The sequence below is a fragment of the Rutilus rutilus genome (assembly GCF_951802725.1).
Source record: "Rutilus rutilus genome assembly, chromosome: 21".
NCBI classification, from domain to species: domain Eukaryota; kingdom Metazoa; phylum Chordata; class Actinopteri; order Cypriniformes; family Leuciscidae; genus Rutilus; species Rutilus rutilus.
The window spans coordinates 24044734-24067311 of record NC_140226.1 but is presented as its reverse complement, the minus strand read 5'-3'; the positions used below and the strand labels follow the sequence as shown (position 1 = coordinate 24067311).

The window sequence follows — 22578 nt, the reverse complement described above, 5'->3', positions numbered from 1 at the left end:
CACTGCTTTTATGTTTCAGGTCTACACATACATAACAGGCACAGTAAAGGAATGGAATAAGCGTGACAAAGTCAGTGTATATGAACTACATTCACAGCAACATACCGTAGTGCTAAGCATGGAAAGCCATCAGATTAGTTTTAGTCATTTGTAAAGTGAATTTTGTTGTTGTTTAACAAAGGGAGGGACATTAAAAGTCAGCCAACAAGATGGCCATCAGAAAGGAGGGGAGCAGCTGTGCAAAGATAGGAATGTTTGAGACTTTAAATGCACTTTTTTTATTTATCAGAGGGCGTTGGACAGGGTTGCATGGCTGAAATGTGATCTATAGGCCAAAGGAGATTAAGGGTTCATGGGTGTATTCAGCTGGCACTCTCCTCCTTACAGGTGCTGTGGTAGGTGGGCTGTGATCACTCAGTTACGAGATAAGAAAACACTCTTTTTAAGAGGTGCCAGGTCATTCTGAAGTACATGAAGCAAATTAAATTTCAGACTTAAAAATAATACACTCATCACTTAATAATTTGAAAGTCATAGCAAATAAAACCACAAAAAAGTCTGAGGAAGATAAATCATAACAGACATTATAGGACTCTTCTCAAACATATATTTTACGTTTTTAGGACATTTTAGTCATCCACTGGCTACCAAGAATATGTATCAGCAGTAATTTTTGCTAAATATTAAATACATATTTTAATATCTTAGAGGAAAAGGTTCTATGTAGAGCCTTAAAGGGTTCTGTCAGGGACTTCATATATAGAACCTATTAGGGATTCCCATCATTGGATCAATTTATAGAATTACTTTTAATCAATTTAGTTTTAATTCAATTCATTTTAATTACATTTTATGAATTAAACAGCTCATAAACATAAGTTATAACTAAAAAAACAAAACCTGTTAAACTTAATTTAAGACATTTCTCTTTGTATAGAACCTTTATGGCATAAAGATTTCTGTAAAACTGATTCAAGAACCCTACTGTATAAGCATGACAGGTTATATATTTAATATTTTATTAGATTTCTGTATTATTCTTTACTCATACTTGAATCATTTATTATTTATATATGTTGTATACGTTTTTATTGTAGACAAAGTTTTAAAGCACAGCAAAAACACAAGAACAGTACAAGTCCGTACTGAACATTATAATAATGTTTTTCACTTTGATCTTATCAAGTTCCACTTTTAACATTAAATATCAAACTAATTCAAGTCAAAGATGTTTTTAAAGGTCTGCCAATATTACACACAGTGTTCTGTTGTCTTGCCATTTATTAGACCTCCCAAAAGCTGAATTTAGAAAGCTAAATCTAATTAAAAGACATCTTGCCACTGATGTTGTCTGATAAATGTGGTATTTACCTCCAGCTCCCTATAATCATTTTCAATTACTGTCAGTTTGTATCGTTTAATAAATTTAAGCAAGGTGTTTTTCTTAGGGTTAAAACCCAGTCTTCTGGTCTATGATGAGCGTGATCTTTGATTTAAAAAAAAAAAAAAGCTGAGAAATTATGAGAAGCAGGAGGCTGCCATTATTAAAATCTGCCATTCAGTCTTCCCAAAGTTCACCCTTCAGCTGGTCAGCTTGACCTTATGTGGTTTATATCTGTCATTTGCTGCAAGACACAAGAGGAAGCAATGACTTCATCTTCCAAATAATCTGCCTTTGTCAATAAATACACTGGGTACAAATTAAAAAGCAGAAATCTTCCCAGCACTTGAAGACATTGACAGATTGTATTTCATTATGTCACAATCAAACACAGACAGACCGACTCCGTACGAGAACAAGAGGGCTGATGGAAGATGCACAGAAGGCCAATACAAGCATCAGCAGTTGTTATGATATTTATATTCTCTGTTGCCTCAAACAGAAACTTGAAATATTTTCTAAATTATTGAGAGGTCTGAGACAACCTAGTTTGGATAACAGGAAATTTATTTCAAAATGGAATTTTCACATTCAAAACACTACCACACATGAACACCCTGGCAATCACATAGCAACTGCCTAGCAACACCCAAGCAATTGCCCAGCAAAGCCCTAGTAACCACCCAGAACAGCTTAGCAACTGCATAGCAACTACCCATTACACCCTACAACCACCCTTAACATCCTAGCAACTGCCTATTAACGGCACATATACCTTAGCAATCACTACCAACACTCTAGCAGCCACCCAGAACACCCTAGCAATTGCTTAGCAACACAATGGCAAATACCCTATCTACTGCCTAGCAACCACTCTAGCATTTGCATATGTAACTGGTCCTACTCGACACGCTCCAAGCGGGATTCGAACCAGCATCACCGGCATGGGAGGTGGACGCACTAACAAGGGCGCTAAAAACCTGCCTCCATAGCGTCAGTGGCCAGTGCGCCTCTTGAGGCCCGAGGAGGGAGGTTTACACGCACAGCTCTAACAAGCTTGCCTCCGTTACACTTAGCAAAGCCCTAGTAACCACCCAGAACCCCGCCCAGCAATGCCCAAGCAAATCACCAACCATTACACCCTAGCAACCACCCTTAACCTAGCAACTCCCTAGCAACACAATAGCAAACACCATAGCTACTGCCTAGCAGCAACTACCAACCACAGCAAGCACCACTCACATTTTCTTCAGAAAATGTACGTCTAGTTAATATTATTATTATATTAAGAATGTAAAAATATTTTGTAATAAACAGCTTAAATTATATATTATTACAGCTTAAAAATAAATAATAAAATATATAGGGGCGGTTTCCCAGACAGAGTTTAAAATAAATGAGGACTAGGCTAATTCTACTTAAATTAATACGGACTTAAAAAATGGCTTTCCGAGACATTGCTTTATTTGAGATTAAGTAGAACCCGACTAGGGAGTTGCAGACTAAGGTTAATAAAGACTAACTAGCTACTCTCTGTGAAGCCCGATTAGAGTAATGTTGTGCACTTGGTGCAGACCTGAGGTTGCTTCAAAAACCAGGGCTGGACCCTTAAGAAACATTAACATTGTGTGGAACTGAAGTAAATCACCCAACCAAACAATGGACAAAGGTAAAAGACCTTTCAAAGTCACGTTCAAAGAATTTCAGTGACTTTGAAAGGACCCTTTTGAAGCAAATTGTGTCAAGCCACCCAATTATTGAGAACAAACAGCATGATTCAGCAACAGAAAACAAGAAAAAGAATGCTTGGACTTCAATTTGCAATGAATTTAACTCGAATGAAAAAGTAAGCAACAGGACACTTCAACAACTTCAGGTAAGATACTGTATTATTGTTGGTCTACTTTTACATGTCAGTCACTTTGAAATGTTGCTTCATTTTGATCCAAGTATATTACAAACAACATCATACAGAATTTTATTTATATATTTTATTCTAAGATCCTGTGGAAAAACATAAAAATAAACTTAAAGAAGACAAATGCTGTTGCATGTAGGGAGCGTTTCAAGACTGGTGGTGGACCCCCAGAAAGACCGGAGACCGATGACCTAGGAGACTTTTTGACTTCGATCATTGATAGCCAGCAGCCCCTGGAAGGTATCCCTGATGATGATCATTTGGACAGTTCAGATGGGCCCCCGTTCCAATCCTCATTTGGTAGGCCACATCAATTCAATATGTGCCATCCTTAAACTGCAGGGAATATGTATTGTTGTCAGTCATTTCTTGCAGTCCTATAACCAGAAATATTTCATGAACTGAACTTTTGAATACATATTGTTCACTAATGCTGCAATATAATACTTTTCAGATGATAGTGAAGTGCATAGTGGGAGTGCACACACTTTGTACATTTATTGAGTACATTTCTGTACTCCTCAGAATCTGCAGTAGAGGGACACTTTATTGGAATATGACATCCATCAATACACCCAATGACTCCAGTGAAGTTTCCATATTCAAAGAACTCCCAGTTTCCTGATGCTGCTGGCCAAGCCAACTACAAGGTGATGTAGTCGTCCTTCAGTTCACATATAGCTTTGCAGATTTTGTGGACTATTTTGCACACAGTTGGTTCACTTACGCCACACAAATCGCCTGTTTCACGATGCCAAAAACCTTAAGGTGATCAGTACTTGTAGCGAAGGAGGGATAGGGATTCCCCTAAAAGAATCAGATGAAAGCCTTGTCTCAAGCAGACTAATTATGTCTGCTGCAGTTGCTTTGTACATGCGAAAAAAGTCACGAAAGCTGATGTCATCAAAATCATTCAGTGGGTTGCTCCTGTCCATAACCACCCTTCTGTCTGGTCTAAATGGAGCTCTTTCATCATCATTAAAATAGTCCAGGTAATCCATTTTCCTCTATTGCTAAGGTCAATCTGGAGGCCAACATCAATTAATCTGAAGTTAAACCTGCCTCTGGCCAGGTTTAGTTTAAGCCTTTACTTAAATCTAGACTAGTTCTAATCAGACTTCTGGAAATCAGACTTTGTAATTCAGGACTATAAAGTCTGAGACTATTTTAAACCATGTCTGAGAAATTCAATTTCAGTTAGTCCATCTTAAAGCTCCAATTTAGTCTATGATTAGTCTTAATAAGTGTCTGGGAAACCGCCCCATAATGAATTGATATAAAGGCTTAAGACAGGCAGATTTCTAAAACTGTGCTCTTAATTGTCTCATTCAAACTCATTTAGTGCAATGTCCTTTGCTACATTTATCATGACGCATTTTCCATTTCTCAAACTGCTTCAGTTCGATAGGAAGCTTCCATCAAAAAACATTGTAACATTTAATTTGTAAAACTGTCCATTTTACCAATATTAATCATAATGCTGAATGATATTGAATGACTTGTTTGGTGCCGTACTTGTTTGGTGTTGCTGCAGGAATATTGAGCCTTACGGATGAAGCTGTGAAGAAATGAAATGAAATGAAATGAAATGAAATAAAAAAAAAGAAATAATAAAATAAAATAAAATAAAATAAAATAAAATAAAATAAAATAAAATAAAATAAAATAAAATAAAATAAAATAAAATAAAATAAAATAAAATTAAATTAAATTAAATTAAATTAAATTAAAAAACACTAATCAAAATCAATTCACAGGAACGATTACCACACTAACAGTTGTCTTCAATTGACTGTTTTGATTATGATACACCTGGAAAGCTCTTGGACTCTGTCTTATTGATCACGGGTGGATGTGCAGGGGCTCCTATCACGGAGGTCTCTACTCTGGCTGCATGGCTGAGTCACTGCTTCAAGCACCTTATTAATCAAACTACGCCTACACTATCTCCAGCCCTCTGATACATCACTCTCTTCAACTGACATTTAGCTATCCGGCCACCAATCAAGAGGGCTGCTCTTTAACACAGCCCAATTTAACCTCAGAGTTTGGGCCCTTGCCTATGATACATTTTTGCTGAAGAATGGCAACATAGAAAAGCAAGTGCTTTACAAGACACATTAGGATATGATGGTATGATTATGATACAGAGTTTGAAATGTATACGAAGTTATGGAGTTAAAAAAGACAAATGTTTCATCCATGTTCCAACATTCAGTAGCCTCAAAGCAGGAAGTACATTTAAAGTCAAGAAATGTAATGTTTTTATAAGTGTCTTAAGCTCACCAAGGCTGCATTTATTTGATGAAAAACATAGTGAAACAGTAATATTGTGAAATAATATTATTACAGTTTAAAATATCTGTTTTCTATTTGAATATAATATAATTTGTCATGACAAAGCCTAATTTTCAGCATCATTAATCCAGCCTTCAGTGTCACATGGTCCTTCAGAAATCATCTGGTGCTCAATATACATTTCTTATTTTTTATCAATGTTGAAAACAGTTGTGATGCTTAATAGTTTTGCAGAAATCTTGATGAATTGAAATATCAAAAGAACAGCATATATTTGAAATAGAAATCTTTTGTAACATTATACTTATATTTACTATGCCTTTTGATCAACTGAATGCATCTTTGCTGAATTAAAGTATAAAGAAAAAACACAAATCTTACTGACTCCAAACTTTTGAATGTGTGTATTATACAGATACTTTTTGCTCACAGGTCATGCGGCTCCATTGCAGCTTGAAAGTAAATTACATAAACTGCGTATGAATTCAGGAATGTTAGACAATGCTCAGCGAACTGTGAGGTATGCCAGCATACAGGTGTGAATTATTGCTTAATGTCTAAATAACTGGGATCTGATAAGGATTTAACACAACATTTAGGACCAAGAAAGTGCATCTGGGTCTGTCACTTTTAATCAATTTAATGCATCCTTGCTAAATAAAAGTATTAATTTCTTTTTTTTTAAACCGTATTGACCTCCAACTTTTGAACGGTAGTGTATAAGGCACTTGCCATTTGATTATTGTGCACAAAGATCGTAACACAAGCGACGGTACATCCTGCCAGTAATCTCCATTGGCACTTTCAGTTGTTCCCGATGAAGGCATAGATAAGACAGAAGACAAAAAAAACTAAATAGGACAGTACATTATTTCATAAGTTCAAGGCAGGAGCAGTTGCAAACATGCGTAAAGTGCCAGCACTCTACACGCTCAGCTGCTTAGGTAAATATGTAGCATTGGGCTGTTAAAGCTGGAGAGAAAACTTGGGAGGGTTAAATAAATACAAATACATACACACCAGTCAAAAGCCGGGCTTTGTTTTAGCCTGCCGTCTGGTAAGTGATGATAAGGGGCAGTAAGTAATGCCTGCAGTAGCAGCCAACATGTGGGTCTGTCTTATAAACTACAGGCACACTCCCCAAGAAGGATTCATCAGGCCTGGATGACCAGGTGGAATCCTGAATTGTGCAATTCTGTTCGTAAAGGTTATATTAGGCTACAGAAACACAAACAAGAGCTTGCCAAGATCAATAAACACATGCTAGAGCATAACAAAATGATTTCCTACAGGCAACAGGGCAATTCAATAACTTCAGTTTGAGAAATAAACCATTGGTTTAGATTTACTCAAGTTCTTTCTAAACATTTTCTGGCTGATTTGCTCATGTTTTCCCATAGGAAAGAAAAAACATTAAGGAGCTCTGTTTAATCTCGGTTGTTTTCTGCTTCTTTGATTTGCCATATGAAATGCAATTTGCTTTTAATAGTCTGAGGTTTCACATGCACACAGTTTGTAAGAGGAGCATCTGAGAAGTTACCAATTAAATGAAATGTAACTATAAATTCCTCTAAGACTCCTGGGTTTAAAAAAAAAAGAAAAGAAAAAAAGAGCATCCTTTCAGCAATACTTCTTTTTATGTGAAATTCACAGCATGTCTTATGTTTGTCTTCAGCTTGTTTCTCACGCCACAGAGGACCAGAACGAGGCTCAAGAATGAGGAGGACTGAATTCCCTCCGCATTATTATGTCTTGCAAAATCTTCAATATTTATTACTATAAATATTTTTATACATCAGATATGGTAAAAAGAAATAAATCACCAAATCTGGATATCAAAAATTCTTGCAAGATTAACATCAATTGGTCAGGAGTCTTTTGACAGCTACATTAATTAGAGAAAACTGAATCCTCCTATTCTCATCTATAAACCAACAATTGACAAGGTAGATTTGGTAAGATTTCAGAGTGTGCATTTAAGAAATAACATTTGATAAGCTCTTTTTCATTATTTACCAGGAATAGTGTATCTAGAACAAGTATAAACTCAAAATACAAAAATAAAGATAAAGAGATAAAAATACATAAAGATAAAAATAAAACAGCTGCAAAACAAAACAAAAAAACATCCATTTGTGATCCTACCTGATCCAAGTTTGCATTTATGTAAAATGTGTAAACTTCTACTGGGCTAGAACTTAGGCAAGTGACATAAAAATAACTCTTAAATGCAAACCACTTTCACAATTTTCCTCAAAAGACCTGGCTGAAACTGAGGGTTTCCCTGTCTGATTTGCCTTAGCTTGGTGCTCCTTTGCTTTGATCTCGGAGAGGGATTCCCTCATGTTCATTCAAAGCAAACTGCAGATTGGGGACAGCTGAGATCTGAGGTGTGATTGCGACAAATAAATCCACCCACGTAACATGTCCCAAGGGTGGAGATTTTCAAAAGCAGCATGACACACAGCCCACTTTCTCAACACAACCCCGATCTCAATAGAAGTTCTTTGAATAATATAAAGTCATGAGTTTTACCGTACTGAATCAACTCAGGATCAATTGACGCTATAGGCCTTTAGTATGTTTTTGTTTTGGCGAAAGGTAAACACAGCCATGCTGATATTCATACCAACAGCATGATTTAGAGTGTGACATTTCTTTTATACAACTGGAAGCTAATACTGAGTAAGTGACATACAGCCAATGAAAATAGTTCCAAACAAAGCCACAGCCAAATTAAACAGTGAGTGTCTCCGAACAACACAGAACAGTGGTTTTGTTCCTGAATGATTCAGAGTTTATGAAGGAATTGGATGAATGAATGATTCAATGACTCAATCGTGATGGCTACATCTCTAGTTCCTGAAAGGATCGTGTTTGAGCAAATCGGGATGCATCTGAGTGAGGAAACCCATTGCCTTAAATTATTAAGTAAATAAACTTCAAGCATAATTGAAAACAATTAAGTTATGTGGAATTGTCAAGTACACATAACTTAATTTCCAATAATGCATGACGTTTACTTAATAATTTTAAGGCAACGGGTTTCCACGCTTTTTTTAAGTTAAGTCTACTGATCACTTTTAAAGTGATATGTGAAAACATATGTGACAAAAGAAGTATGTCCGAATTCACAGTACACAAAAAAGAGTATACAGGCAACGTGAAACAGACAAGCCAGATTTAGAGTTATTTATATGGTACGGTAGGAACTAACTTTTGTATAAAGCAACACGCTCTGGTGAGTAAAGTATTTCCTGTCTAGTTCGCTTTATAGAATTATGTGGCCTTATATAAACTTTCAGAAACACACCACCAGGAGTTGGTTCAAAATCTAATGCATTTTCAGCCTGCCCTCAGCTGGAAGGCAACTCTTCGACATAATTTATGAGTGGTATGTATTATAAATTCAAAGTTAACCTTAAGTCTTATCTTTACAGATTAAGTTCCTGGTTTCTTAAGGTCTTATAAAATAAATCTCAGTAAAAATCTTTAGCTTATATTTTGTGCTGTTTTAACCAGTCCATGAAAGTGGTTTTCCCTGTCATTTTTTTGATGTAGGAGGCAGAGTGAGTGCACGTATTTCTCTTTTGGTAAACCTTCTCTATTTTGATGCTCAGATCACTTACACATATAACAATTTTCCTGACAGCCTCCATAAAGTCTTCTCATCCCTGGCCTTTTCTCACGTCACAATCCATACAAATGCTTTCATGTAAATATTTCTCATTATAACTCAGCAAAAGATGCTCATTTGTAGTCCAAATATTTGAATGAATCAGCTTTGGACATCACAGAGGAATTTGCTGCACAGAGTGCATGAGGCTCTTCATCACACGATTGCCTGATGTGTCTTTTCTCTGATGACTTTTAGGGAGTTGTGCTGATGACCTTATAGTCTCCACGAGGGGGGTGTCAAAATTACTCACACAGAGTGATTTCAGCTTTCACTATTGCAGTCTTTCTCAAAAGATTTAGGTGTAGCATAAGAGATGAATTAGTCTTGCTAAATAGACATGTAATTTTTTTTTTGTCTTGTCTCTGTGGTGTCAACCTGTCTGTGAGTGCAGCATGCTCCTGATGTCAACTTAAAATGATAGAACCCTTTAACTATTTTCTTAACCGCGTGGGAGTTTTTATGTAGTTTGTTAGCAGACGGTAAAGTGTAAATCAAGTGTAAATTATTTGAATCATTGGATTCATACGATATGCCAGCATTCTTATTTTATTAGAGTTCAATACATCATCAATCCGGCTTCCAAAACGAGTTTTTGTCTTACCTTAGATTCACTATGCTAAGCATAGGCTATATAAGTGTTTATATTTTAGACGGGATGGGATGGTTTTCGTAGGAAATTGCGTACACGCGTTACTCGCCCGTGCGTGTCTCGTCATATCCGTAAATAGAGAAAACTTAACCGTTTAAAAAAAAAAAAAAAAAAAAAAACCCTAAACAGACTAGAGTAGGCAAAAAAATGTAATAAAAAAGAACGCGACAGAGCTCATAAAATGAGAATCAACATTGGCTTGTCTTGTCTGAGATTGCGAGAACTGATGGATTATAAATGTTGTAAAGGCGACGTGGAGATAGGATGGCGTTTTTATTATTCAACAGGTCAGTAAGGTCTTTATTGAACTGATAAATTGCAATATGTAGCTCTCTAACAGAGTTCAAGTATTATCTATTGTGAAGGGTTATTTCATTATGGTTGTTGTGCTGGAATTTATTTTAAATGAAGTAGCCTACTGTGTCTATTAAGGGTAAAGCTTCAGTAACATCTTCAGCTAGTCAGCTTGAGATCCTTTCCATCTAAACTGGTTATATCTCTTAAGTTTAGTAGTTGAATGTTTTATGAGCAGTAGGATGATAATCTCTTTCTCTCTCTCTCTCTCTTTTTAGTTATGAGAAAGAACCATATTCATCAGCAGTCACCTGAAGCACAACCAAAACAATGTTCTTCCGCAAAATGCACGCAGTTTTGTTTTTTAACCGATAGAGGGCCAAAAGCTAGTCCTACATTGGGTACCTTTAAAACAGTTGACATGTTTTGAAAATAATTAAAAATGCCAATCGTATTGAGTGTATTTTGATTAAAATATAAACTGGATTTAAAAGCAAATTCATAGCAATAAAAAAAAAAAAAAAAGTGGTGATCTGCCTGCTTTATGTCTGTGAATAGACCTTTTTAATCATAAAATTGAAAAGCACTCCAGTACAAAACATGCAGATAGCAATAGATTTCTCTCCAGAAACTCCAGTTTCACTCACCAGAGCTTGTCACATATTTATGTGCATTCATCACAGTGTGTTGGCCAACAAAGAAGTGATAATGTGTTATCTCAACAGCAGCGGGGATGGAATTTGGAAATCTAGAAGCTCCAGACACCTGCAATCAAAATATATTGATTTTGGCTGCACATTCTCATGTACGTGTGATTCTTCAGGTAGTGATTTGACATCAGCCAGGTTTATGTTTTCATTATGGATCTTAAGTAATCTCAGCTCAGAGCTTAAAAAAGGTAAAATGCAAAAGTGTCTAGTTTAACGTCTATCATTAAAGCTTTTGGCAGGGCAAAGTGTGTGTAATGACACTAATGGTCTTTCGCTAATGCCATCGTAAAGCTTTCGAAATCCTTGTAAGCTTTCAAAATCCTTCGCAAAGGTATTGTTATCACTTACTGAGTTTTTTTTTTTACCTGCTTGTAGAGAGTTTAATAGAATAGAATAGAATGGTAATATTTATTTGCAACAGCAGTATGCCTATTTCAAAATAAATAGGAAACAACTAGTGAACACCATGAGGACATAATTAACAGAACAGAAAATTTCCCAACAGGTCTGATGAAGGTAAGAGACATTATTATTAATTATTGATTGCCAGGTATTTTTTGTGCCGTGGAAAGTATGCGTGTCTACGCTATTCATTTTCTCTGTTAGCTTCATAAGGATATCATATCAGATTGGAGCTCGGTTAGTCTCTCAGTACATCATTAATAAATTATCAAAAGGAATTCCCTCTTTTATTTAGGCCATCAAACTTTAATATCAAAGGGAAATATTAACAGATGACAAAGTATCAGTGTGAGCTTTGAAAGTAACTGCAGAATGAATCTTAAAATCACACAGTGCTTACTGAAATAAAACTATTCATGCATTAATTTTTTTAATTTCTTAAGACTGGAATCAATCTGGATATAATATAATACAATATAATATAATATAATGTGTATATATATAATATAAAAGCTTCTTATATATGCCACACTTGAATAGAAAGTAATTTGTGTGGTATAAACCCTCAGATCAACAGCAGTGCTGTATAAAGATCCCGTGAAATTACTCTTCAAGTGAAGTCGTGTTTTACTAAGGATTTCGGGGTTTTCAACAAGGATTTTTGAGCTTCTAAAAAGACAGATGAGAATAAAAATGTATGAATTTGTAATACTATATAAACAGTTACCACATAGTTTGTCTTCAAACCGCTCAATCCTTCCTCTGTTAACTGAGGCTTTCACTTTGAAGATTGTTCACAAGCCTCAACATAGAAAAGTTTTATTCCATCAACACCACATTGAATCTCTGTAGTTGTTACTAAGACAAAGCATCAGAGCCTTACAGGAATTGTTCACCCTAAAGCTCAAATTCTGTCATAGTTTACCCACCATCATGTCATTCCAATCCTGTTAGCTGTTTTATTTTATTTGTAACATCTGTGCAAAACACAGAGGGGATTTGAAAGAATCTCCAAATTTATTTTTGGCCGAACTATTCCTTTAAGATTAAATCTGCTTATATGCATTCTGCTCATGAATGAGTCATTTCAGAACTGTCTCTGCTTGCTTGGTCTCTAAGGTTACCGATGACAAACCACATGCATCCAGAGATGGGATAATAGTTTTGCTGGATATATGAGACATGTTCTCACATCTATTTCCCAACAGGAACACAACAAATGTTCATGAGGTCAGGTTCCTCATACCATGGAATCAAATTGCTTTGAATCAAAATGCTTTGATATAAAATAAGGAAATTATATACTATATGAAAATATAACTTTCAGAACTCAAAACGTTCTCTCCAGGAAAAAAATAGGAAAAAAAAATAGAAGTCCAATCATCAAAACTAGCACCATAACCAAATTCAATTATGAATGTTTCTGGCACACACAAAAAAGAAAAAGAAAAATATGATTTGACACGTTTTAATCGGGTCTGCTGGCTTTACATGAAGCACAGAGATTTCAAGAACACCCCTGCTACTTTTCCAAGTGGGACTCCTCGTTGATGCTAACTAATCACAACATGTGCTATAATGTATTACTGTTATTTGACTGTTTGCACATGCTATTTATGGATGCATGTTAATAGTCCAAGAAAAAAAAAAACTGACAAATAAACTGAGCCGTTCCCTTACAAAAAAAGGTTGCAGAATCCAGGAACATTAATAAAAATAAAATCATACATTTAACTGATAATAAAAGACATTAGAAATAATATCAGTCCACATATACAAACTCAGTCAAGTCATTTTCTATGTATTCTCAGGTGATAGGATGTCTGATGAAAACTTTTCTTGCTCATATTCATACTGTGAAAAAGTGTCTATGACTATAAGGAAGGGTTGAGGAGAGTAATGCAAGAGGTCAAGGGTTGTCTGGTTAGCATGGTCCAATTAGCCCCTGCTGGTAGATGATGTAACTACACCAAAACATCCTTATCCATTGATGGCCATTCAAAAGTTTGGGGTTGAAAGAAATTAATACTTATTTTCAGCATAGATGCATTCAATTCATCAAAAGTGACAGTAAAGATATTTATAATGTTACAAAAGATTTATATTTCAAATAAATGCAGTTCTATTCATCAAAGAATCTTGAAAAAAAGTATCACAAATTATAAAATATTAATCAGGAAAACTCTATTCAACAATGATAAAAACTTGAAATGTTTCTTGAGAACAAACTCAGCGTGAATCAGCAAAGATTGGAGTAATGATGCTGAAAATTGAGCTTTGCCCGCACAGCTATCAATTATATTTTAAAGTACAATTTATTTTAAATTGTAATAATTTTTTCACAATATTACTGTTTTCACAGTATTTTTGATTAAATAAATACTCACCAAGGGGTGAGCATAAGAGACTCCTTTCAAAAACATTAACAAATCACAGCGACCCCAAATTTGAATGGTGGTTTATTTGTCTGACCAATAAAAGACATGTTCACTTTAGTACCAACAATTCACTAAAACTGATCTATACAGACCTGAGTAGACCAGTTATTAACTATAGCATGGCAGTGGAAATACAGCAGTTATCTAACCAAGTTCACTGACTGACTCAGCAGTTTTACACTGTAAAAAAAACTCCAGACAAGTCTCGGAACGCCTGGAAAAACTGGAATCATCAGGTGTATGGCCGTGTATGGACAGCTGCTTTGGCTTTCAGTCAATACCAAACATATGGTGCTGACGTGACAACGAACAGACGTAATTAATCACGCAAACATATCAAAACTGCTGTCAAAGTTGTCAATGATATCAGATATGGCAAAGAGGTCAGCAGGGATTAAGGCTGTGGACAGGGAACTGGCATGAGCCAAGATTAATGAGTTAACGACTGAAAGAAGATCAGTGGATTTTAGGATCAGTGGCTGAATGTGTAGGCTGGACTGTGCAGTGCATATTTGGATACGGGTCGACATGGCTGATGTCATGCCAAGCACTGAATTATGACCGATCTGGAGAACTTATTATGTGATAGTAGATGTATAGGGATCACAGCAGTTAGTTTGAGAGGGCATATTGAGTGTTAAGAAAGAGTCTGATGACAGATTGTTCTGAAGAGAGGCAGGGAGGAGATAAAGGCTACACTTGAGAGGCTTAGTGTCGCTGTTTGTGCTGTGTCAAGCATGTGCTGCATAAAGTAGGCCTACTACTTAATTCTCGTGCATTGATTTAATGAAACGGTTTTCGTATGAAAATGAAAATACGTTTAAGCACATACGGATAGCAGTTGTAATTCTCACAGTATATAGTTCAATCAAATTTCTTTAAACTTTTTGGTGAGAGTTTAAAGTTTATTCAGCAGTTTATATTTTTCTCTGCGGTAGACCCATGTATGCATATCGACCTATAGGGGGCGATATGCATACATATACCATTTAGTATGTTCTCTCTCGTGTTCAAAACCTTTTAAATGAGAATATATTTTGTGAAATGTTCCAAGAAGAGCTGTGTTCTTAGTTGCCATATTTATACTGTGAAAGGTTGTTAGAGTTGCTTTAAATAATTACAGTATTTGTTGGCCAAACAATATTGATATTTTTGTATTGAGCGTATTGTATTAACTGAGCTTGAAAATATTTTAAATAGTCTATAATATGCAGTGTTGGGGAAAGTTACTTTTAAAAGTAATGAATACAGTATTGAGTTACTCACTAAAAAGTAACTAATTGTGGAGAGTATTGGGTTACATTACTGGAGCTAAGATGGGAGGAAAGGAAGCAAGGAAAGGAAACGAGGTGCACAAATTAGAAATAAGAAGCACCCAATGGAACCGCATACTGCCATACTACTCTTTACGGTACTTCTGCCATAATGTAAAATTAGTACGAATATGCTGGTTTGAGTTTAAAAATGAAACATAAATGTGATGTTTATCTAAAGTCATTTTTGCTTATTACTATGGTTGAATAAGATCATTGAAGGTCAGCAGCAAATACATTATTGCTTAATAAAGTGAGAATAAATGCATGAAGTATATTTGTGTAATTGATCATATTTAATTGATGTAGGTTTGCGAAATTGTACTGTTTTCACTGTTTTTATTCATTTTGAGGAATACCGAATAATACATGCTCACATTAAGTCCAGAAGTCCAACCATCATGTTTACACAGCCTCTGCACTTCACGATTTGTCTCAACATGGGGACAAGAGAGGTGTCAATCAATGCATGGGTAAACAAAGTAACTCAGATGTGTTGTTGTAAATTTAAAAGCAATGCCTTACTTTACTTGAAAAAAGTCATCTGATTGCATAACTCACGTTACTTGTCATGTCTCACCCCCAATGTCAGATTCCCATTTGTCAAAACTACCGTAGGCCGTTATTGGGGCATGGTCCCAGGTTAAACATGTTAAATGAACTGTTATCTTTTTTATCTTGGTGGAAAAGACTTTAAAACTTGACTGTGGCTGGAGTGTTTATCCTCTACTCTCTAGGTAAACTTTAAAAAAAAAAAAACTAACAACTAGAACAATTCACCTTTAAACCAAAGAAAATATTTGCAGATCTGAAATTTGAGTCAAATCTTGTTGTTTCAGGGTCTCTGCAGTGAACAACGCAGAATACTACACACTACTACAAACCGTGGGCGACAACTTGCCACTACTTGAGTTGTTATCTTGGTTGCACCCGCTCATGTGGTGTATCATATCAGGTTTATTAAGTCATTTAGATAACTACGGGCAGCTTTGAAGAACGTTTTAACCACAGATGATAAAATAAGGGATGCAGGAACATTTCATTCACAAGTACAGTATGGATAAATTGTGAAGAGAGAAGAGGATGGGGAAAAGAGAAGGTGGGGCAGAAAAACAGACTACAGGACTGAAAGAAAGAGAGAGGGTCTGTGGGTGATAAAGGAAATGGAACGGAGGCTATTAAAAAAGGAAACAATAAATTATTTATGGCACAAAGACAGGAACAACTGTGATGGCCACGGATGTGAGAGTGAGTAGCTACACTCCTCTAATCTATAAAATTGTTTTCATCATTATTTTATAACTTTATATATTTTGTTTTCTGCATGCTGTCACTTTGGAACAACTTTGAATCTACCTAACATTTATGTAAGCAATTTACATTTACTTTTTATCCAAATCGACTTATAAATAAGCAATTTATCAAGTATTAAGTCATTTAAAGTAAAATTTTCAAGTTTAGTGTTTTTTTTGGACAAGGGAACCTTATATGTGACCACAGTCACATGGGTACATTTTTTGGATGTCTACATCATCTGAATAAATAAGCTTTCCATTGTTGTATGTTAGGACAGGACAACATTTGGCCGAGATACAACTATTTGAAATTCTGGAATCTGAGGGTGCAAAAAAAATTGAAACATTGAGAAAATCGCCTTTAAAGTTGTCTATTTATGTTCTCGATAGTGCTGCTTTCACTCACAAAAATAAATGTTTTATATATTTACGGTAGAAAATGTACAAAATGTCTTATATAATATACATGGAACATGATCTTTACTTAATATCCTAATGGTGTTTCATATATTTCATCTGCTTCATGATCAAGTTAGTTTACACAAAATTTTTTAAAATGATAATAATTATAATTCTGTCATCATTTACTTTATCTTTTTCTTTTTTATGTTTCATGTTTTTGTCAATACAGACAGACGCGCACGCGCACACACACACACACACACACACACACACACACACAGGGTGTGCGGTTTCGCTATCTTTGTGGGGACTCTCCATAGACATAATGGGTTTTGTACTGTACAAACTGTAGGCCTATCTTCTTACCATACCACTAAACCTATCCATCACAGAAAACTTTCTGCAGTTTTACATAAAAAAATAAATAAAAACTCATTCTGTAATATTTAATAACTTGTTTCCTCATGGAGACCTCAATTTAGGTCTCCACGGTGACACGAGTCCCCATGAGTCAGTGTGCATTCAGGTTAAAGTCCCCACCTGGATAGAAAAACATGCACGCACACACACACACACATGATAAATCTTTTTTTCTTCTTCCACAGAAGAAAGAAAGTCATACAGGTGTGGAACGACATGAGGACGAGTAAATGATGACATAATTTTCAGTTGCTGAGTGAACTGAATCTCAGTAGTTTCAACTTGTGCACATTTCATAACACTTATCATTCAAATTAACGCATTCACTGTGTGGCACTGTTGAGCTGTGTCTCAACACTGCATCACGTTATCCCAGATTTAATCCATGCAACATGGTTAATAATAATTCCCAAGATATGTAATCCTGATTATCATCAGCTATGGACATGGAAGCGCACCGCAGAATGGTGTGCAACTCGTATTTGAAGCGTTTGAGAGCCAAAGAGGAGGGGAATGAAATATGAGTTATTTTTTTCTATACTCAAAGGGAGTGGTAAAATGTCGCGATTGAGAACGAAACCAATATTGGTGAAGGCCTCAGTCTTCTCATAGACGCTGCTGTGGATAGTCTCCAGGAGATTCTGCCTTCCCACTCAAGCTCTTACCATGATGGTTTCTGATGATAATTTGCGCTGAAATACAAAACCGCAGCATCATCTTCGGGGAAACTTTAAAGATAAAGGAGCCAAGAAGCACCGCGCGCACATAGTGACATTTAATAAGAAGATACAACGAGGCATTAGGACAGAGAAAGCACTTCTGGTGAGAATCTTTCCACTCGTGCCAAATTGGACCACCGGAAGATGCGCGTTACGAGACGGTGATCCAACAAAATTAAAATGCATTTTTTAAGGAGTGCTCTTAACGCGTTTCTAATTAAAGACATGCCGGGGTAATCCACATGGGACAGCTCCTTACGTCTGCAACTGACAATAAAAAGTGAGGAACCCATGCCGGATGATCTGAAGCAACTTTACGCACCGGAGGGGGAAAATAAATAAATTAAAAGCGGCGGACTTTCGTCAATTTCCACCCACTTCGAGTCAACACGATCAACAGATGACCACGGCTGTCTTTAAACATATAAAAGAGACTCGCTCTCCTTGTGTCATGGTGCGCTAGAGGCTGTGGAAGTACCTTTGGAGAGGCGACGCCAGCGGAGTCTATTTGATGTGATTTGCGTTAACATTATTAAACCCACGGGAAGGCCGTCGAACAAGTGTAAACTAAATCTGCATTGAAGAAAAACAGGTAATTTGTTACTTTACCAAACAAACACGTGTTCCCGAAGCGCCTTTGCGCAAGAGCGTTCGTGCGTAAAAGTGGAGAAAACTTGGGATTCTTGTGTGAATCTGTGATGCTATGATTGTTTAGAAATATTGAACAGTATCTGAAGCTCCACTAACTTGTTTTTAAGTGAATCGAGAACTTTATTTATTACATGTTACAACTTCAGAATAAGTGAAGAGATTGTGTACTTCTTTTAGCTGGATATTATTACATAAATTCTACTGGGATGTTGACGTTTCCTGCTATACTTCATCTAAAACTGTTTTAAACTGCTTTTTGGTAATTATTTTATCATTATACATGCAGTTTGTTTGATCTCATATTAATTTAAAGTTTTTGGAATACATCTGATTTAAAAAAAATTAATTGTTTAAAATAGTGAAAAATTAAAAGATGTTGCATGATCAAATTATGTGTCAACTATCCATTCATGGAATGTTTTAAGCAATTTTATATGAATCAATAAATCAAGTGGGTGCCAGGGAACTGAAATGGTGATGGTGTGTTTGCAGGTCTATAAGAGGCAGGTCTACGCAGGGCAGAGGGGCTCTCTTTGCCCACCTTTCAGCATGAGTGCAGTGCGCACACCTGTCTTCATAGGGCTCCTTTTGCTGATCCTCACCGCCGGCTACTGCAAACCGAGAGACAGGGATGACACAAGTCTGCTGGACCTCCTAATGGACAGAGTGAGACAGGCACGGGAGCATCACAGCGAGGGAAACACACAGCAACCCCCCGAGATCATCGAGCATTCGGTGGAAACAAAAGACGTTAACAAAGTTACAAAGTCATATCAGCATGAACGCATTCTTGGTAAGCATCATCACATTCACTGACTGACTGTGTTTGGATAATGAGAGCATTGTAGTCCGTACTTGACCTGATCTGTTATGTGGCATTTCATATTCTGTGGCCAATAAATATAAATAATCAAAATTTTGTTTGACCTGAGTAATTTCTCCTCTTTTAACAGAGGTCTTTCCGAGAGATCTTCGACAGAAGGAGAGATTTTTAAAACATTTAACAGGTGAGCAAATGCCAGTATCTCTGTGCACTTTCCTCATTATCTTTGTGAATTGACAGCAATTTAAAATCTGTCTTTTTGTATTTTTTTGCAGGGCCGCTTTATTTTAGCCCCAAATGCAGCAAACACTTTTATAAACTCTATCATAATACCAGGGACTGCACAATACCAGCCTGTAAGTGCCATTTCATTAAATACATTTACATTATTTCAGAAGCTATATCTATGAGTGTGACGTATTGATCGGAAATATATCATTTTAATGATTGTTCTTAAATGTTTTGCCATTTATTCAGGTGAATGATTAAGCATGCGCATTGTTTTTTATATGGTACTGGTCTTCAAGATAGTTTCTATGTCAAATTAAATGTCTGTCTTGTCTTTTTCTAGATTATAAAAGATGCGCCCGGCTTCTTACAAGACTAGCAGGGAGTCAACGGTGCACAGAGGGATAGATGTCGCAGGTGAATAGTTAACATAATAGTTAACATAATGTATGTTATGGTAAACTTGTTTCCGCTATTAGTGCTAAAATGTTTGTCATGGAAATATTTACCCAGAACACACACTAAGTGATCAAATGTCTAGTCGTTATCTTCAAGGACACAATCATCCCAACATTCTCGCTACCGCATTCTAAAAAAAGACCTTGATAGACAGTTTCTGGTTACACACACACAATGTGTAATTTACGCTTAAACATAATTCTACAGGAGAAATATTACACCTAACTGTTTTATGACCTTTCTAATATTACGGAGCTCCCACCCAGAATAGCTTTTACCTCACCTGTTTGGAATGAAAGGGATTTTATATTTTAGTTAAAAGGCTGTTCTGGTGGAGTTTTAAGTGCAGAGGTTCTCAGACTGTAGATGATCTATGAAGATTCCAGGTGGCTGATAGAAATAGACAGATAGATAAGCAGATTGTATCAATTCAAAATGAATTAACTAACTTCTTAGCTAGTGAATAGTTTGTAGTTCATTTAAAACTATACCGGTAAAGTATACTTAATTGGCATATTGGGATGCTATCTTCTCCCCTGTTTTGAGGTAGTTGGTGGTTTCCCCCATATTTGGATGAATTTTTTGTTTAGCTGTTGAACTTGTGATCCTCAACCTAAAAAAAATACAGTACTGCTCCTCTAATTGAACACACACACAAAAAAAAAACCTTAGAAAAGTGTAAGCGGGTCAAACTGTGGCACCAGTACATTTGTCAAAGAAAGTACACGAATATAATCGGGGATTATGTTCTCAATTGACTGTAAATGGCATGTTAACTATTTGAAGCGAAGAACCACACTTATGGACAATGGCCTTTTTTCTTAATGGCACTGCTTTAGTTCTCAGTGTAACATTAACCTTCAGTCCTTTCACCATCTGTGTTGCACAATTTGCTCTTATGTGTGGCTTTGTATCCACACTAGGGAGGTTTATTTTAGATAGTTTTTTATCCTCTGCCTTGTAAAAACTAATTATAGCGTATATTGCATATGTAAATAATATATATAATTGTGTTGTATTTATTATGCCCCCATTTACATTTGCATGCAGTAGTCCAGCTCTCATATGTATTATAGTATGTACAGACGTTGTGTTTCACTTGTTTTTAAAGCCTATTTTTTGTTTATGCCGATCATTGTTTCATTTTACAGATTTCAACAGACCTGAAGAAGTAAAGAGAACCAAGAAAAGTGCCTTGGAGAAAAACAGGGAAATTAAATTAATTCAGAACAATCATATTTATCACACAAACATAGCTATTTTTGCAATGAAATGGAACTCCTCTTTTGACCTTTTTCTTATCACATACAGCTCATGAGTCTTGTGAGTTGACAAGACTGATGTTAGAACCAAGTTTAATGGAAATGGTCATGGTGAAAATGAAGAAGACAATGTTTAATGGGAAAAACAAAACAAAATATGTCCTGCTGCCAAACCACAAACTCTGGGTGTCACTTTCGACCTCACATACATTATAAATTGAATTTGCCTTCACAGGTAGTTTTTGGTTGAAGAATAACTTAGATATTGTTTTGCTGATGTTCAAAGGTGGTTACTGGCTGAAAGAAGCCTTTGGTCCAATATTCCTGACAACCTCAAAGCCACATTCCTCAAAGCCAGAGCTAAATCCTTTGATTGAATTATGATTTGCATGATATTTTCTTGCCTTTTTTGTCTTTACAAGACATGTCTTGGCAGTAATTAATGCTACTGGTTGCAGTTTATTCTGTGAAAGAAATGAATTGCATTTTGCTAATATTGAATGTCTTATATTATGTATTTATACATTCAAGCTGTTAAATATTGCTATTGTCAAATGTATAAACATCTAAGTTAGAGTTCAGTTTGTAAATATTGTAAATATATACAGTAAATATATATAACATATGATCTTTAAATAAACATATTTGTTATATAATGTTTAAAGAGTGTTGACGGATGAATTTGAAGTTATTTATTCCAAATAAATGCTATATGCTTTTGCTGCTTGTCATAGTTTCCCACTCCATTTTGGTGATAAATCCATCTTTGAGAGGTATGAGACCCATAAGGGTGTGGGAAAGCAGTACCCTGCTCTTAGTTGATGTCATAACAGCACATTTAAGCGACAGCCTTCTGAAATAATGTTTGCATTGGCATTCTACTCATGGAAAAAAGGCAAAAAAAAAAAAAAAAACATTTCAAAAGGTAAAAAAACTAATTTTATTACTGTCTGTTACTGAAATGCATAATTTCAGTCATTACAGCTATTTACAGTCCAATTTAACTTTGTATGTTCACATCAACTATCCCTACTGTACACACACACATCTCTCTCTCTCTCTCTCTCTCTCTCTCTCTCTCTCTCTATATATATATATATATATGCATGTGTACATATATTGCCATTGGACTGGTTTATGCGAACATATAAGACTATATATACTGTGTGTGTGTGTTAAGTTTGGTATTGAGCAGCAGCCCATCAACTTGCCTTATGAGTTAATGTATATCATAATG

The 22578-nt window shown here is 35.8% G+C and overlaps 1 protein-coding gene across 2 annotated transcripts; it reads left to right on the top strand.

The window, feature by feature from the left end:
* The first annotated feature begins 17625 nt into the window (after positions 1-17625).
* alkal2b (ALK and LTK ligand 2b) lies at positions 17626-22001 on the top strand. 2 transcript variants are annotated; one of them, XM_084392801.1, is made up of 6 exons: positions 17626-18510; positions 19062-19362; positions 19523-19576; positions 19668-19748; positions 19964-20037; positions 21231-22001. In XM_084392801.1, the coding sequence occupies exons 2-5, from the start codon at positions 19119-19121 to the stop codon at positions 20026-20028; spliced, it is 444 nt and encodes a 147-aa protein (XP_084248927.1). In that variant the 5' UTR covers positions 17626-18510; positions 19062-19118; the 3' UTR covers positions 20029-20037; positions 21231-22001. The 2 variants fall into 2 exon arrangements, with proteins under 2 accessions (XP_084248927.1, XP_084248928.1); XM_084392802.1 differs by having other exon boundaries at positions 17905-18021; positions 21231-21368.
* Positions 22002-22578: the final 577 nt, after the last annotated feature.

Bases quoted from the DNA above. Each gene is read 5' to 3' on its own strand.
- alkal2b (XM_084392801.1), top strand. From the start codon at position 19,119: ATGAGTGCAGTGCGCACACCTGTCTTCATAGGGCTCCTTTTGCTGATC. The intron at 19,363-19,522 runs GTAAGCATCATC...CTCTTTTAACAG, and splicing joins TCAGCATGAACGCATTCTTG to AGGTCTTTCCGAGAGATCTT. The intron at 19,577-19,667 runs GTGAGCAAATGC...ATTTTTTTGCAG, and splicing joins ATTTTTAAAACATTTAACAG to GGCCGCTTTATTTTAGCCCC.